At 38.3% G+C, this 18,969-nt stretch overlaps 1 protein-coding gene across 1 annotated transcript in view; it reads right to left on the reverse strand.

Annotated features, from left to right (window-relative positions):
• The window catches only part of LOC136437577 (cubilin-like), a 45,768-nt gene that overhangs the window by 24,814 nt on the left and 1,985 nt on the right, over window positions 1-18,969 (reverse strand). The window contains exons 4-11 of the mRNA XM_066432196.1: window positions 18,376-18,604; window positions 18,110-18,222; window positions 16,353-16,557; window positions 16,097-16,209; window positions 11,056-11,292; window positions 3,991-4,098; window positions 2,012-2,098; window positions 451-666 (exon numbers count right to left, since the gene is read on the reverse strand). Coding sequence (XP_066288293.1) covers window positions 451-666; window positions 2,012-2,098; window positions 3,991-4,098; window positions 11,056-11,292; window positions 16,097-16,209; window positions 16,353-16,557; window positions 18,110-18,222; window positions 18,376-18,604 — 1,308 coding nt within the window. The remainder of the gene's footprint in view (window positions 1-450; window positions 667-2,011; window positions 2,099-3,990; window positions 4,099-11,055; window positions 11,293-16,096; window positions 16,210-16,352; window positions 16,558-18,109; window positions 18,223-18,375; window positions 18,605-18,969) is intronic.

Below are 18,969 nucleotides of genomic sequence, written 5' to 3' on the forward strand. Positions count from 1 at the left end.
TTGTGTTATCAAATAACATAAGATGCCAAATTTGCTGGCATCAGTTACGACCCCACCGGATCACACACAAGCTTTAAATTAATCATAACTTCTACAATAATAAGTCGACTGCGACAAAGATTTTATGAAGTTGTAATAGAAGAATGCAAACAGACATTTTGTAGGATTTTTTTCGAAGATGAAATATTTTGATAAGGCACTTAAAGATATATAAGGTTCAAATGTATCTCACACGGCCGGGGTAGGATTAAAGTGTGTAATCAAAACACATACGGAGTTGACAGACGAATCCACTGAGGCTGCTGCACGGTTGATCATTCCATTTACCAAAACAGTAATTCTGAACTTCGGCGCAGTCTTGGACAGCGCCACCATCGTTCGGCTCACCGGGGTTCCAGTTGCTATAGCCGGATGATGCAAGTGTTTGACCGTCTTCATATACCCACTGACCTTCGTCGTTGGTGTCAGACAATCCGATCCATCGTTTTAGATGTGAATGTGTACCTCCAAGATCGTGGATGAAATAGTTGGTCGCTCTGTCCTTAGGCATAGCCAAAAGTGCCCTGTCTGTCATACACGTATGTCTGGCCTCATGATAAGTCTTTGGCTCAGCAAAGTACTTGTAGCAAACTCCATTAAAACTGATGTAGCCTGCTATTGGACATACTGTAGAAGAAGAAATGGAGAAAATTTAACACCGCACGTTTCGAATAGTGTATTGATAATAACTGACGCAGTGAACAGCTGTTGCGATAGGTACACCACACATTTACAGCAATGTGAACTGTACATACACTCCTACACAGGTTCGATAATTGAGCTATATCACTACAATAGATTTTTACGGCAGATATTGAATACGTCAATACCTTCCAACATACGAAAATACATACAAATCCATTAACAATATCTTCGGATATCTATCGGATGAGGCTATTAACCTCGGCAGCTGTCTATAGGCTATACCTATCTACTATCATTAATTAACCCTCATCCGACCGTATGGAGTCCGTTTGGACCCCAGGCGTGTATTAATATGTGGCAAATCAACATTTTTCGTCTAAGAAAAAAATCCTTCCGTGAGTTTGTTTGTGTACATGTCTTAAAACTTCTGAGAAATTTTACCAGGATTGGTCTATTTTGTGGGAGTTATACCCTAAAGATTGCATGTTTTCCGCTGAGGTCGAAACGGACCCTGAATGATTATGCACTGTTAAGGGACTGTTTTGCACTGTCCAATAACAGAAATTTGTCACCATTGCAATTATAGCAAAAATTTATTGTTGCTTAAAAAAGTAAAATACCGACTTTTTCAGAATAAATGTAGCATTTTAGTGCATAATGTGATTTTTACTCATTTTGCAAAAAAATATAATAATGAGGCAAATGCGCACTAACTGTTTTCATTTGAAACATGTCAGAACATCCTAACAATACATAAACAGAAATCCCAAAAATGGTCAACAGAAAATATATTTGTGATGATAATTGACAAGGGTGTAATTATGTGGCTGTCCAGGTGGCAGATTATTATGAATAATAATATCGAAATTATGAATCTTTCACATAAATTCTAATATCCCTTATTCAAAAACATTCTAATGCATTTGGAAATTATATCATTGTATATCAGCGAAATGATAGGGCACTGAAACTGTTGAAAGAAGGGGAGTATTGCATTGATTATTGACACCAGAACTTTTCAAAATATTTTTTGTAGATTATTGAAATATATAGTATATGTACAACATATTACAAAAAGATCCACTAGAAATATATTCAGGGGGCAAAAAAAATGGGGTTGGTTTGGACCTCATACGGCCAGATTCGTCGCAAAAACGTCTCGGTCGGATGAGGGTTATGAGGCTGTCGGTCTGTAATAGTGCAGTACCTGAAACTTTAACTTTAACTGGCACAAAAGCAGATGATAACACACAGACACTTCCAAAAAAATGTCTCCTTCTCTGGTCGAATTGTAATCATAACATTTAAAAAAATCATGGTCGCTTACCCGCGTCTTCATTCACTCCATCGCACCAATTGTCATTAGGGACGCAAGAGCCGTCGAAACACTGACGTTCATTCAGCTCGCAGCCAGCTTGGGAAAGGAAAGGAAAGGAAAGGCAGGTATATGTAAAGGTAATGAAGCCTCCGGGCATATATGATAATACACTCGCATTCATGCTCGTTTCCGAATGTGCATTATAAGACAATGAAACTAGAAAGGCAAAATTTGCAAGCAAATACAGCATGTTTCACCTATAAAGAATGGACTGTTCTGAAATAATACCAGGGCAAATTGAAACATTAAGAACATAATTCTACCCAAACATGATGGATTGAAAAGTCATACCATTCCGAAATAGAGATTTCCCAAATTGACCTCCTATGCAAGAACATGTTCTTCCACAGGCAACCCTATACATAATGGACCATTTCGAAATACTTTGATAAAAAATGGATCACCCCAGTCCAAAACTGAGTGTGAAAAATAGCTCCTCCCTGCAGGAATGGATTCTTCCAGAGTCATCTTCACACAATATGGACCAGTCCAAAAGCACATGCACTAATAAACAAATGGACTTTTGCATAAGCTCCCATGTCCAAAATATATTCTCTAAAATGTCTCTCGTTTATCAGCATGTCCAGAACATGAGATATTTCGGCTGCAGTACAATTCTCGTAGAAAAAAAAATTCGAGGTTGTAACGACTGAGGTTGTCGGAGATGGAAAAAAAACTAGCGTATAATCGAGCCAATTATAAAGAAAATTCTGGTTCTTAGTTTCCTGTAATTATCCATAACGTGTGACATGTCAACATCACCCACAGAAAGCTACAATAGTCATTTTCAGCTTTTCAGCCATTAGTATTTAATGTCATCAATTTGAAGCACATTTTGAGAAATGTGGACTCAAACCCAGACCCTTTGAAACCCTTTTGACACTTTTTTTAAGAACCGGGGTGTGCACCGTCTACACTGCAAGAAATGGCCTCGGATGCTAACGGATCCGGCGGGTCCGCAATCGTGCATCATGGCGGAAGCTGACGTTTCCGAGCGAATCCGGAGAAATTCCGGTTCACTGCTCGGACACCGAGTTGCAACGCAGATCCGACCGATTCCAATGCCGTATCAGCCTGAATCCGCGATGCTCGTCGGATACTTGAGGATTTTGCGCGGATTCTTCGTTTTTAGATATTTGCCGATATGGCAGAGATGTTCGGATTGTTGTTTTTTTGTCGGTAGTTGCTTCTGATCCTGACAAATAAATACACACTGCATGGAATGACCTCGGATCCTGGCGAATCCAGCGTATTCCGCAATTAAGCATCATATAGCAGATACGGAACGTTTCCGATTGGATCCGATACCTGCGGTATTCTAGACGTCAATATGGCAAAGATTCGACTGTAAAACCTGTAACAAAAGACCTTTTTTCGGGCTCTGTCAGATCGGGGGTGCTAGATCATCGGTTCCGCCTGCATCCACTAACAGATTTTTTTTTAAATTGTTGTACGTATCCGTCAGGATCTGTGGCAATTCCGTGCAGTGCACGGCCCCGTATCCGTCGAAAATCCTTATTTCCGAATTCCTTCGGATTTTTGGTTCCGGATCACGGTGCGCCGTAATTGGATCTGTGACGGACTCATTGTTGGATCTGCCTGTATCCACCTGTATCCGCCATTTTCTTTTAACAAAATACAAAAACAATCCTGTACGTATCCGTCAGGATCTGTGGCATTTCCGTACAGTGTACGACTGCGTATCCGGCGAAAAGCGTTATTTTCGGATTCCTTCGGATCTTCGGTTCCGGATCACCGGATTCCGTATCGGTCGGATCTGTAACGGATTCGTTATTGGATCCACCTGTATCCGTCTGTATCCGCCGGAAATACAGAAAAATCCCTGTACGTATTTGCCAGGATCCGAGGCCATTTCGTGCAGTGCAAGCGCCTTAATTTTCTTCTCTTTGCCCAACAAAGCCTCTTACCTTTGTAGGAGAACTGGAACCCATGAGCCGTTATACTGCCGTCTGATGTAAACCTCAAGAACATCCTGTTAGATGTACTGGTGATTAGGCCGAGAGACAGTTGCTTACCTGTTAAACTGGAGATCAACAAAATCGTAACTATTTAATATGTTACCCAGAGAGTATTGAAACCTTGAATTCAAAAGCTAACATGATTCATTATAGAACTACTCACAGCATCATCCGAACTGCTCTGTTGTCATTACCTTCTGTAACAGTAATTCCCTTGTGCACTGTCACTGTCTAAATCGTGGATGTTTAAAACGTCATTTGAGATATCGGTGTTGAAGCTGTCAACCGTGAGATGAACGTATCTTCCTTTTGGCACGGTGATCGTCCACTCACAATTCTCTTTGATACCGTAGCCATTGGGATAGTTCGGTGACGTCACAGTACCTTCAGGAGGAGCCATCAATGTACCTCCACATCCAGGATCACTCGTCGAAGCCCCTAGGTCTAAGGAGAGGATAAATGACATCGGCGATCTTTAATTGAGCTTAATAAATGATTTTATATTTTTCGTCATTTCTACTACGATTGTCATGACGTGAGCTTCCTACTGTGTAAGTTATAATCCTCGTCGATCGTCGATTCGTCAACCCATGATTTAGCTGTTGTATTTTCTCACGAATTATGTAAATATTCCTCAAATACATATGTCAAATGTTTGTGGTTCCTATCATGAATTTTTCTCATTAATCATTTAAATTAGATTTATCACTCAACCTATTTACATATGAAAAACCATGACCATCCGTCGACCTCTCATTGAGTTAGTCTCTTTCAAAATCTGAAAACAAATCCTGCCCCTGCGCTGCAGCCAAACAAAAGCTGCGAAAGGGCCAAACCTACAGCGCTTATATACACCACTTAAAAATAATACTACCATGGCATGTCTAAAACAACGTTAATGGATATCAAAACCTGAATGTCCGCTAGGGGCCTAAATTCTAATCGTTTCCAAGCCTCACCAAAACGTACCAAATATTAAAACAATACATCCAGGAATTCTCAAGATATGCTGTTCATACACACATCCGCATCCACACACACACACATCAACAAACAAATACATACATTTATATACATAATAACATACAAACACTACCGAATACATAACTTTCTTGGCGAAGGTAATAACGTCTATACCTCTTCAAGAACACGCTTACCTTTCTCGCCTCGTTGAAAGCACCAGAGTGACTCAATAATTGTACTATCAAAGCAGCATTCAAGCTGAAGGCATTCATCTTCAGTCACACCTGGCCAGCCGCAAGCCTGCCGCATCATGGGTTCGACACTGCATGTTTTCTCTATGGTAATGTACATACATTGTAATAGAAATATTACGGTTTCATGGCCCACCAAAAATCTTGTTTTCCCTTGACATAATCTGTCAATTATTCGTTTGTACAGTTATAAACTCGAAGATTGATAATGCAAATTAGTCCATTATTTGCATAATTGGTATCTACCTGCCATCAAAATTAAACACATACCAAATATCGACACAACCCACCGAGATACTCTTGACTTATGCGATTAACAGACACCAACACACATACCAATCCTGACCCAACTTAAAGACCATGCCTGTACTATAAAATCACCCAATAAATTCGGCTAACGTAAACAACCAGAATCAGTCTGCTACTGACTGTCGTGGTGTTCACATCGGTGGAGGTCTTGCTAAGAAAGTGACTAACACAAGTTACTCTTCGATGCATTGTTAAAATGTAACAGACAGCAGATAAGGAACTAAAGATGCATCTAAAGAAGTTAGCCTCACCTAACCCATAATATAAAGTAATGACAACCTGGCTTGCCATGCTCTTACTGGTAATGTGAGATATGGCTGGCAGTTACATGCACAGTTCTATCCTTACATAGACCCTGTCTGTACTGGGCTGATAAATTGATACCATATTACAGGCCACATTTCTAGATACACAACTATCCGTGCTAATTCTACTATGAGGAAGATATTTTCAAGGTATAGATACATAGATACAATTAGAGACTTTGATAATACTTAGATTTGAAAATTGATTATCTATTTCGGCCATTCAGCATGGTTTGACAATGTTTCATTGAAAACAAGTAGAGAAAATTATTTGAATTTAACCAGTATTATATGCAAATCCGTTCCTGTCATTGTTTTCAGCTTGTAGACAGTCTGGGATTTTTATGAGTTTAATTTATTTATCTTTTATCTTTTATTTATTTATTTTTCGCACTTAAAAATATACATATTTAAGAAAGAAATACAAAGACAATAAAACAGTGCAAGGCAGGCCAAATAGCTTCTGATTATGTAAAGGCCTTCCTTTATCAAATCATAACATTTTTAGCTGATCAGTTATACGAAAGAAATAAGTTGGATGATAAACAAAATGAAACAATATAGTCATCATGAGAACAATGTAATAAATAATTTTCCATAACTTGATAAATAATACATGAATATGAATGTAGAGTAATCGAGAAGTATAAAACAAAGTAAAAACAGTGAACTATTATTAAACAATTTAAATAATACTAATAAACAGTGGACTACTATTAAGAAAAAGAAACGGAAACCAAATTAGGAAAATGTAGGCTTACTTATGAAGTCAAATTTAGCGTGGGACTTGAAGAGCAAGAGTGGGGCTCATTTTTAAAGTCATTAAAAGCTGTTCTAGACGTTGGGACCGCTGAACATAATTGTAAATTGACGCTGGTTGGATTTTACATTAATTGGTCTTAGATAATGGCTTTATCTTGTGAGGTGGCTGTGAATGTCTGAGTTTGTTGATAAAATGCCATGGTAAATTTCAGGCAGCTGGTTTTGGGCATTTATGTTTTATCTTATACATTAGTATACTACTTTGTAGTCCATTTATGTCATATATTGTCGGAAATTTTAGGTTTTCAAACAACGATGCACTAGGGAAAGTGAAAGAGACTTTTGAGGCTATTCTCACGTAGCGTTTCTTAAGTAACAAGAGTGGTTTATGTGATGTAGAATGCGTACTCGCCCATACTATATTACAGTAGGTTAGTTGGGGATAAATATAACTATAATACGTAATAAACGTTTTAGGAGACAAGAGATTTCCTACTTTCCGTATAATCCCTATGTTCTTTGTACAAGTGTTATTAATGTGATTCTTCCATATTAAGTTGTCTTCAATTAAGACTCCTAGAAAGCGAGTGTGAGACAGTTGACTAATAAGATTGTTATCTAGAATTATATGGATGTCTTCCTTCGAGTATTTCTTATTCTTGTCAGCAAAAATGATCAAATTTGCTTTTTGACATTCAAGGACAACTTGTTTGCTTTAAGCCATTGATTTACTTTGTCTAGTATTTCATTCATACTGGTTAGTATGGTGACGAGATTCTTGTAGACATGAATACATTTGTGTCGTCTGCGAATAGAAGAGCAAATAACTTATGCGATACATCTCCTAAATCGTTCTAATAGAGTATAGAATATATCAAGTATAGACCCTAGCGGAACGCCACATAAAATGATATTAAGACGTGAGTTGCAAGTGCCTTTTGTAAAGTATTGTTTTCTGTTCAAAAGGTAATCTTCGAGCCAGTCGTGAACTGTATTCTGTGAGCCGTAGAACTGTAATTTTTCAAGTAGTATTTTGTGATCAACTGTCAAAAGCTTTTGACAGATCTAGAAATATACCTACAGTGAACTCATTCTTACCTGAGGCTTCAGTTATTTTGTCAATTAAGCATAAAAGGGGCATGTATGTAGAATATCTTTTACGAAATCCATATCGATGAGAATAAAGAATGCTATTTGTTTCTAAGTGGTTTAAAATTCTTTTGTAGACTAATTTTTCAAATATTTTTGAAAATGAAGGAAGGATGAATATGGGCCTATAATTAGAAAAGATGTCTGGCTCTCCAGTTTTATATAACGGAATTACGTTTGCTGTTTTCAGTTCGGTCGGTACTGATCCTGTTGATAACGACAATATAAATAAGAAAAAAAATATGAATAAGTGGTTCTAAAAAGGAAATATTTTGCTTTGATAGAAGTGCACTTATATCATTATGACCTGGGGCTGCATTTTTTTTTCAAATTTAAGATGATATCATGAATCTCCGAAGAAGTTGGCTTTTCAAAAGAGCTGAGTTGAGGGTATGAGGGATTCAGGTAGTCCATGGGAGAACAATCATTCTTGTCAATTTTGTTTGCAAGGGAAGGTCCCATATTTGTAAAACAAGTGCTTTTCAAAAAAGCGGGCGTTTTGTCTACGTTTATGAGTGTGAATTGTCTTTTCCCTTTTCTTGAAGTAAAATCTGACAAAGAAAGTCACTCAAGGGCTGTTGAGTCTATAAGAAAAATTGTCATTTTGGGAAAGGAGTACTGTTTTAAGAGGGAAAGGCAGATTGGGGAAAGCAATTTTGAAGTTACGGCACTTAACTCAAGTGCTTTTGAAAAAGCTGGTCTTGGTCTACAACTTGTACTTATTTCTAAAATGCACAATAGGCTCATTATAAAAGCTATCAATGTAATTATGTACGTAGGACGCAATAAAACATACAATTTGAAAAAGCACCATTGAATCATCAGCACTAAGGTGATTAAGTGAAATAGAAGTTCATAACAGCTAAGGTTCTATCTTAAATGAATACCAAATGTCAAACAAGTTTTCAAACCAATTAACAGCTACCTCACCCCTATTATTCTGGTTTCCGCATTTACAACAATTCTTCCTTATTTTCCTGGATAATTTTGCTACAATTCATGAAAATCTCCATATTTTTGTGCCGAGCGGCGTCACTTTCCACGTCCTTGTTGTCTGAATGAAGTCGGTATTGAACAATGGAGCATTTTCTTTTGTAACAAAGGATCGCTGTTTTGCAAACAACATCAAGAGCCTCTGTTTACATCGGGAATAGAAGTTTAGTAGCGAGTGTTTGGCAAGAATCATCTGACCGCGCATAGAAGCCGCTGCACGGTATTTTCCATTACAATGAACAGAAAATTCGAATGCCGGGTTTGGAATCTATAAAGTCCTGTTCATAAGACGAATGCCTTGTATATATTAAATGAATATTTAAGAATATTTAAAAATAACAGAAATAAAATATTTACTTATTTATCAATAAAACATTAAAATATGATATTCATAAATATGACATTGATAGATTAGTATAATATTAATACATATTTTTGATATTTGATATCTAAAAAGAAAAAAAAAATCCATGCACGGACTCGAACCCGGATCTTCCGGATCCGAAGTACTACAACGTTACCAGTTGAGCTAAGTTGTAATGAGTACTAATCGCCATTGTGCATAATGCTTTAACCTCACTACATGGTATCATTTATGTCGATTTTTGGTCGTTTTCTTGATCATTTTTTTTTCCTTTTCAATCTTGTGGTATAGATGTAATATGGTAATTTTTCAGGATATCAAAGTCCGAAACCACAATGCAATGATATTTCCGAATAGTTCTAGCAGTTACATGCGGTCGCCCTCCTATGTGTCATGCAAATCAAGCCTGCCAGGTTTTTCTTGCTCCCTTGCCATATAAGGCAACGGCTATACAACCATTTTGGAAGGTCTTGCCATATAATGTCTTATTGTGTGTGACACAGTGTTGAACCATGCAGACGACTGCAAGGTAAGATCCGTCTTATTGCGTTTTGTCGGGAAGGCGACAAAACGCAAAAAAATCGTTAAAACTGTCAAATATGTCTTGAGGATTATCTATAACAGACTTGCCGTCACGAAATTTTTCAGGAATAGTAATACTTCGCTTTTCCCTATTAAGAAGTTCATTCATTGTTTTCCATGTTTTAGATAATATCAGAATACGCGGCTTTAAACTTTTCATCATAATAATTTCTTTTAGACAAACGAATAAGAGAGATGTACTTGTTCCGATAAGTTTTGTACGTTTTAAAGAAGGCTGGAGTTATACGTTTTAAGTACGCCTTAAACAGTGTTTTTTTTTTTTTTAGTTAACGATTTCCGCAGGCCATTCGTAAACCAAGGTTTGTTGTCATTCAATTTACGATTTGCTTTACATGTTGTTACAGGAAAACTTTTCAGAGTTGGTCATAACTTTGTCAATTAATGCTGCTGACTTATTTGTTACTCTAGTCGGCTTTGAAATGGTTGGGTACGTATTACAGGAAAAAAGTGTCTAGAAAATCATCTGCTAGCTGATGATTACAATTCTTAAGTAGATCAATGTTTAGATCTCCTAGCAGATGTTTTATCCTCATTATAATGATGTCCAAAGTTACAGAAAGGTGACTATTTTTTTTTATGTCAGTGGCAGGAGGTTTTGCAGCCCAAAATTAGGTTTTTTTGGGGAACATGATGAAAATGTTGGAATTTCAATGAAAAGGGATTCAATGTCATCTTCTGAGTTTATATTGAGGTCTTTTCTTTCTACAAATTCCAAACAAAGAGGGACACTCCCCCACCCACTCTAGTTGACCTGCAGTGGTGAAGTGAAACGTAATTTTGCAAGTCATACAGCTGTAGAGTAGCTTCAGTAAGCCAAGTCTCTGGGAGTTTATGTAGTTATGGTGGCCAATTCATCCCTCAAGTTGTTGGGAAGGCCACATACTTCCGTATTGCGTTACCAAGGGTAAGCCAAGATCCTCTTTAAGCAGGAAGTAAACCCTGACCTAACTAGGATTAGAGACTATAAAAGGATGCACTGTACCACTCTTTGTCATTCTGATGAAGACTTTTTAATTAACAAAAAGATCGAAACCGTTAAATTGTTTTGTCCCAGCCGTCATCCTTCTGACACCCAATGGACCAAACCGCAACCCGAGGATACTTTCACAAGAACATAAAAAATCTGCAGTGTTTAAATATTTCATGCAGGTGTGAGTTCTGATAAATCCTATTTGTTCCGGTTTCGGTAACTAGTCATCAAACATTATCCATTGACACGTGTAAGATAAGATAATAATATATTCAGGAGCTTGTGTGGTAGTAGATATGGATGAAAGGAAATCATTAACACAGAAGTTACGGAATCAGAACTTACCGCATACTGGTACGTCACATCGCTCCCATTCAGTGCTGGGATCCTCAGGGAAGCACCAAACTCCGGTCCAGTCGCCAGTATTCCGGCAGTAGTTCTCCTCCAGTCCGGATGACGGAAACCGAACAGTCGTGTAAAGGTGTCTGTGGGGTGTCTGACTGTCCCAGCGTTGGCATGTCTTGCCTGTTTCGGTCACGGAGACGTTTCCTCGGTAGGATGTCCCGCTTTCAAACTGGCATTCTGGTAGAGAATTAAAGGCGAAAGCACTATTAACCATATCTAGACGGGGGGGGAGGGATAAAAGTGCCCGCGCCAGCTTTGACATCGTATAACTGCCAAACGACGTATGCTAGGACTACCAAACGTGTTGACTTGTCCTAAAATTTAGTTGGCAACGATATCACGACAATAGTATAAGTTTGTCATTTTTCGTGTTACCATGGCAACGGGTTTCTGACAGGCATTTTATGCAAAAATCACTAATTTTGGCTTAAACGATTATGTTTCTTATGTTTCTTGCTCAACCACACTAGTTTCCTACAGGTGTTACATAATATTTTGGTGGACGTACCAACTAATAAGTATCTAATACCAGCTCAGAAAAGGACAAGAAATAGCCATGCCTTTAAGTATCAGACTTTTTAACCTAGGATTGATGTGTTTAAAAATTCGTATTTTCCTAGAACGATCGTAGAGTGGAACTCGTTACAACCAAGTACAGTGGAATCATCCTCATTAGATAGCTTTAAACAATGCATGCAGTTAGATATGCGAAGGTTAGACAAGACAGGTCGTTCGGTGTAATATAACCAGCTGCTGCCGCGCCGCGTGCCTGCGAAGCTGGTGTGTTACGCCGAATGGCGGTTATACCGGCTATATAGATACAGATACAGAATATGTAATTTTATGTAACTTTCATGATTTAGTATTCATAAATTATGGTCATTTGATGACGTCATCGCTCAAAATCCAAGATGATTCATTTTTTAGGTATAAACTGGATTATTTGCCTTCAAATTCTGTACAACCTGGTATTTTCTGAACCAGAAACTTTCAGATTAACGTTTACAGTCTATTTTCATTGTGATTTGAGGTCATTCTAAGTGGAAAAAATATATTTTGAAAATTTCAGAAGGGCCGATCCAAGATGGCGGATCCCGAGGATTATAACACATGACGTCATTCTTTGACGTCATTTTGACTTCAACGTAGTTACCATCGACGACATGTGTCTTGGCATACCTTAGATTGATAATGCACACTGTTTTGTTTAATACCTTAGATATCACGGGAATTCCCTATTTACCCAATAAAATCATATCGATGACGTCATAATTACCTCATATTACGTCATAGCGTCACCAACATTACAGGAATTATAAAACTTTACGTGTACATCACTCCTTGCAAATTTGGTGATGATATACATCACACTTTTCGGAAATTATGAGGCGGCCGAATGGAGCCAGGATACTGCACTCTGCCACAAGACATCATGTGCAGACGTTTAAAATCCCTACTTCTTTCCCTTAAGATCTTTTGCACAACCTGGAGACTTTTGGGGTTAGAAGGAACAGGAATGGTCTAAATGTTCCCAATTTGTTCAGTTCATCATTCATTAGGTGGCGTAAGGACAGATGTGATTTTTGAATAATATGGATGGTTACAGGAGGAGACCGGGGTCAAAGGTAGAATTAATATACTCTCAGTTTTCTCGTATTTGAGCTGAACAACCCGCTCTTTCTTTGCATAGCAATTGAACGCGCATAGCAACGGTAAAACAAAGAGTACCATAGTAACCGACCACCGTGTATGCCATATTCGCCATCCTTAACATGCTTATATCCTACATACATGAAATTCCAGACATCGTTCACTCTGTTGGGTAAAGGCGGCCCTGGAAGTATTATTCCATACATGTAAGATTATGTCCTGTAACTAACGATAGCCTTGTCGCACTACAATGAAACTTGACACAGTTTTAGAACTACCAAAAAAACATTGAATAAAGGTGACTTCAGTTTTTCTATTGCTAGATTTTGGGTTAGAAATACACATTTTGGCTAAAAAAACAGTATGTATTGTGTAGGCTTACGCGCCCAGGCGGTAACACCACCTTTCATCATAATATTTCACAATAAAAGAGATAACCCCATACAAATTATTTTTGTCCGAGGCTACTTTGCTTAAAATGACGATAACATTTTTTTTCGGGGGGGGGGGGGGGGCAAAAACATCGGTAAAGGCTATTTTTGGGTCGTTTTTTATTGAAAATTCGCCCCAGTTAAAAATTTAAAAATCTATACAAATTAGCCTCCGACAATTTTGATAAGAAAGCTATAATAAGTAATATTTAATTACTCAAATGATTAATTCTGTTGTTTTGAGCTAGACGTAAAGCCGTAAAAGTCATAACCCGATCCCACACAAGCAGCTCGTTGTCTCCCACGATATCCAAGACTTGTGACGTAACGGCCGTTCCCTTTGAACACCAAATCGAGCATATAGACCCTCTGTTCTATTTGGAACACCTCCGTCAAAACAGCGCTTGTAGGCGGCTCATGCAAAATTTGTGGAGGAGACAACTTCCAAACCATTTGATTGAAACATTTAGAATGTAATACAATCCAAAACTACTATGCCCACTACTAGCACCAAACTATGCACAGCCTCATTACTCGAAAGGGTACCTACTGGCGGAACTTCAAGGTGAATATTCAAGGTGAATAAATCATGGCCTATAAAACAATTTTGTACTTATAAGTACACCTGAGATGAGATATATGATAATAGACCTTGCGCTCCCCGAAATGCTCCGTAGTGGAATATTTCGAACCGTGTTCGAGTTCGGCCGCGCCGCTGGCAAGGCACGCGGCCGAACTCGAACACGAACTTTAAAGCCTGGGCTGCCTTAACCCAACAGAGAACTCGTCATCAAGCTTACCGATTTGTGTGTATGCTAAAGTGAAAAAGACGAGTAGCAGATGTAGAAGTAGATATAGATGAAAGTGGATTATAACCACAAAAGTTACAAACATTAACTCTAGAGTAAGGTTATAGAATCAGCCCTTACCACACACTATGTTACACAGCTCCCATCTCGTGCTTGGGTCCGTGGTGAAGCACCAAACTCCAGATGAGCCGTCCGGATTCCGGCAGTAGTTCTGGTCCAGTCCGGATGACGGAAAAACATCGGGTCTAATGTAGTGCTCATGAGGTGTCTGGCTGTCCCAGCGTTGACATGTCTTGCCTGTTTCGGTCACAGAGAGCTTTCCTCGGTATGATATCGAAGTTTCTATCCGGCACAATTCTAATGGATTACATGGGGAAATACAGTATTGTGCTTCCAGAGCGGAACATGCACAAAAAAAAAATCAAAACTAGTGACAACTACATGATTGACATGCAAATCAAGTCATAAGTTGCATGATGTACATTGTGCACATTATGTTTAAGCCAGCCATATGCCCCCGATGACATACATCTAACTCTCTCTTCACTTATCCTCTTTGTAACACTCTTTAAAACACAAATGCACCTCACATGAACTGCTAGCCTACCCCAAACCGGTGGTAAAACAGGACGTAAAATGTGAATGATCCTTATGAATACATTTTCCTATTAAAATATGTTCTTAAGATTGATGTGTCCAAATTTCATCTGACCACTTTCGAGCAACTAGTGGTGGAACGCCGTGAGTCAGAGCCCATAAAAATCACCTTATGTCCTCTCCGTTAACTGACTGTATTTATAGATTTAGATAACTTTTCAGATTTATTTAGATTAAGACTTAGATTAAGTAATATTTCAGATTGATTTATGCAACTAAATTGTAATCATAATACTCTGGAGGCAATTTGCAAAATAGCACCTGTGATTAATGCCGGATTTCATACTTTTGAGATTTACAAGATTAAAAGTTAAACCTTTCAAATCAGGGCCTCGTTTTCATATATATATGAGATACTGCTACTATGGCCCTTTTGATTAAGACAAGAAATGTAAATCATGCAAATCAGGGCCTTATTATGAAAATGTATGAGACACTGCAACTGCATCCTTCTTGACTAAGATAACAATGTCATATTTTCCATAGCTTATGTAATTTGAGAGGAGAAGATGATTCAATAATACAATTCATGCAAATGAGAAACTCTTTGGTATAATCAATGAAACTGATATTTTGAAAAATGTTTGTCGTAAAGGTCATAAAACTCTAATCATATATACAATTAACGTCCTCATCTGCGTTAATCTTCTCCATTCAAATTGCAAATGACGCCCCGTTTTGCATAATCCCATGATTGTCATGGTAATGTCAAACCATCTTCACCTTTACCTAATTTGCAACGTAGTTGATATCAGTAATTCCTATCATCGAATTATCGAATTATAGAATACCATTATCCTAGTTTTATTTACCACATACCAAAACAAGAGTTCCGCGACCTAATATCTCCATGAACTATTCTGTTTATGCAAATAACTTACACATTTACATAATATATGCTTGGTCATGAACACCTTTAACCAACTTACACATGTCGCAATATTAACATACCTATCATCTACCATTAAGATAAATCGTGGCGCTTTTGCATCAATTATGGAAATTATGTATTTATTTGCATGATTGTTATCTCTTGATGTTCTACTTACCATAAACTACATATGTTACATGTATTTGAGTCATATTACGGAAAAAAACTGTAAACATAGATTTTACTCATTAATTCTGCAAATCAAGTCCCAATTAGTATAGTTTGCATTTCATTGATTACACCTCAGTCCAACCTACCTGCATACTTAATATCATGGAAAACCGCCGTTCCTTTGTTCAATTATTCTCCTTATATGATTCTCACAATAGCGCCCCTGCAGTTGTAGAGCAAGCCGCAAGGGGGCCCAAACCTACACCACTTCGCACATACACACACAAACACACTCAGACGCACACACAGAAAGACACACCCAAAACTATATCTCCATTTTTCATGGAGATAACAAGCAGCGACCTTTTATTGTAAAAAGGCGTGTTAATTACCTCTGTAGGAGAAATGGAACCCCTGAGCCGTGACAGTATCATCAGAAGTAAACCTCATGAACATCCTGTTATATGTACTGGTGATGGGATCCACTGACATTGCACTTGTTAACCTGAAAATAAAGATTAATCATTCTTAGCTTCGTATATGTCAACATTGAAGACTTCTTAGGCTAGCAATTCACATACATTTGTTTTAAATATTCAGAATTACTAAAATATACTGTATTAAATATCTGGCCACTGATGTCATTACCTCTGCAACTGTGGAGCACTGGCATTGCTTCCATCATAGATGGTCAAAAAGTCATAACCGATCTCGAGGTTGAAGCTGTGAAATATAAGACGAACGTAGCGTCCTTCTGGCACGGTGATCGTCCACTCACAATACTCATCGTTGTCGTAGTCATTGGGAAAGTTCGATGATGTCACTGTACCTACAGGGGGAGCTGTCAGGGTTTCTGCACATTCAGGATCAGGAGCACTTGTTGGTGTCCATATGACTGAGGAGATGATTAATGTAGTTTGATTACTGTATATAGGAGATTCCTTATACACAACTGGGTATTGATCTCACCTGCTAACATTTCGATGTCTATCAGACACCTTCTTCAGAGCTTCTGACTGAAGTACTGTTTCTCACCGCTTTAAGTAGCCGCTATAAGTAGCCGAAACGTTAGCAGGTGGGATCAATCACTGGTTATGTATAAAGAATCTCCTCTATCATATATTCTACCAACTTGATGAAATTATTTTCGGGAGTTTGATTACTGGATTTGCCAAACTACGTGTTATTTTTCTTAGATTTTACAGAGTCATTGGGTTGTTATGAAAAGCCAGATGTATTTTTAGTCTGACGCCTTATTTTGCATCCTGATTTCCAAAACAGATATTGTCTTAAAATGTCAGTCATTTGGTCAATGATAATGATACAATATTCAACAAAAAAGGAACAGACAAAATTGCCTGCGTTTTCGGAATTTACAAACATTACTAGAAGTTGAATACCACCCTTGCCAAGCTGCTGTCTAATGTAGCAATGCTGCACTACGCGCTCCTTAGCGGAACATATTGGGCATTAATGCTGTATTCCCTCTGCTCCCTTTGAAACAGAGCATTAATGCCAGCATACACCCCTGTCCATTAATCGTCATTTATTACTCAGTCTTCTTGGACTGCATGGGAAGTGGAAACCCTTTTCCCCTGGCAGGTGGTCACACCAAATTAACCCTCTGCCCCAAAACAACAGTCCACCCTTGCCAAAAAAAACAGTTGTTGCAGGGTGCTAATGTATAGGTCAAGCATGACTAAAGGCCGTGACAGAAAGCACTAATGCTGGAAAGAAGCCAACTAATTGGTTCAAGCCTTGGTCCAAGGCATGGTTGCAAGGACATTGAGGGCAGCCATAATTATTATGAAATTACCATGGCAGTGTGCACTAACCAAGCATTAGTACTGTATATGTATTTCTTGCATTAATGCTACATTAGACAACCGTTTAGCAAGGGCACCATTGTGACTACAGCAATTATCCATTTACACCATAGGCACGACACTTTCTTGAACAGACAAGTTACTAGCTTCTGCTTAACTGTAAATAGTTGTATTTTCTATATTTTTTGTGTTGATGATGAATTGGCGTTCATGGTTTTTAAAGTGACCTATTTATTTCGAAGTCAATTCTTTCCAGCGGAAACTGGCAAGAATTAACTATAGCCGGGGAAACCAAAAAAGAAATGTGGACCCGTGTTACATGAATGTTGCAAACGTTACCAATGATAGATGCCATCAGGTTCAAAATCTTATACATTTGTCGTTTCGTTCATAGACCTAAACACGTGCCTAATTTCATTGCAACGCAAATATACAATTTTGAGTTAAACTACTAAACCGTACAATTTTGAGTTACACTACTAAACCGTAATCATTGATTTATACATGTGCTTCAAAACACGTTAGTGGTGAAGGTATAAAAGCGGACTTGCTTGCTGTGATAAAAAGCCTCATAATTACCAGAGTAAGAGAACTGGAATCCAGCATCCACCACTGACTCGTCAGATGTAAACCTCACGAACACCTGGTTAGATGTAGTTGTGATGTTGTCGACTGAGGCGTAACCCGTTAATCTAGATATGAAGATAGATTGTGTTTGGCTCTTTTCACGATACCCGGAAAATATTGAAGTCTTGAATAAAAAGGCTAGCAATTCTTATCATGGATCAGCCATGCGTATCCCTGGTACAAATCTAGATATGTATATTGACCGTTCAGACCATTACCGCTGCAACTGTGTAGCACTATCACTGCCTCCATCGTAGATGGTCAAAAAGTCATAACCGTTCTCGAGGTTGAAGCTGATGAAGTGTAGGTTGACTGTGTTTCCTTCTGGGACGGTGATCGTCCACTCACAAGTCTCATCGATGTTGTAGTCACCTGGATGGTTCGGTGACGTCACATTACCTTCAGGAGGAGCCATTAGGTTCCCTCCACAGATCGCTGTCAATTTATCTGCGGAGATGATTAAATGGCATCAACCGTCCTAGATGCAGTTTTTTGACCAGATTTGTTAAAGACCCCAGTAAAACTATATAAAGGCTGGATAATGTAAACTGTAGGCTTCAGTGTGCTGCTGGCAGCCGTGCAGTGCACATCAGTGGCGGCCTGCCTGTGACAGTTTACCAAATACAAGTCACTCTTGAACTTGTGTTTGAAATAACAACTGCAGATATTAGAAATTAAAGTATGGCTACACATCAAGAAGGACACTTAGCCCAGATATAAAGTAATGACAACAATGGCTTGTGATTTAGTTTGAGACATTGGCTGGCAGTTATCATAGTGTGTAGTTCTACAGAGCCCCAGTCTAAACTAGT

The sequence above is a fragment of the Branchiostoma lanceolatum genome, chromosome 6 (assembly GCF_035083965.1).
Source record: "Branchiostoma lanceolatum isolate klBraLanc5 chromosome 6, klBraLanc5.hap2, whole genome shotgun sequence".
NCBI classification, from domain to species: Eukaryota; Metazoa; Chordata; class Leptocardii; order Amphioxiformes; family Branchiostomatidae; genus Branchiostoma; species Branchiostoma lanceolatum.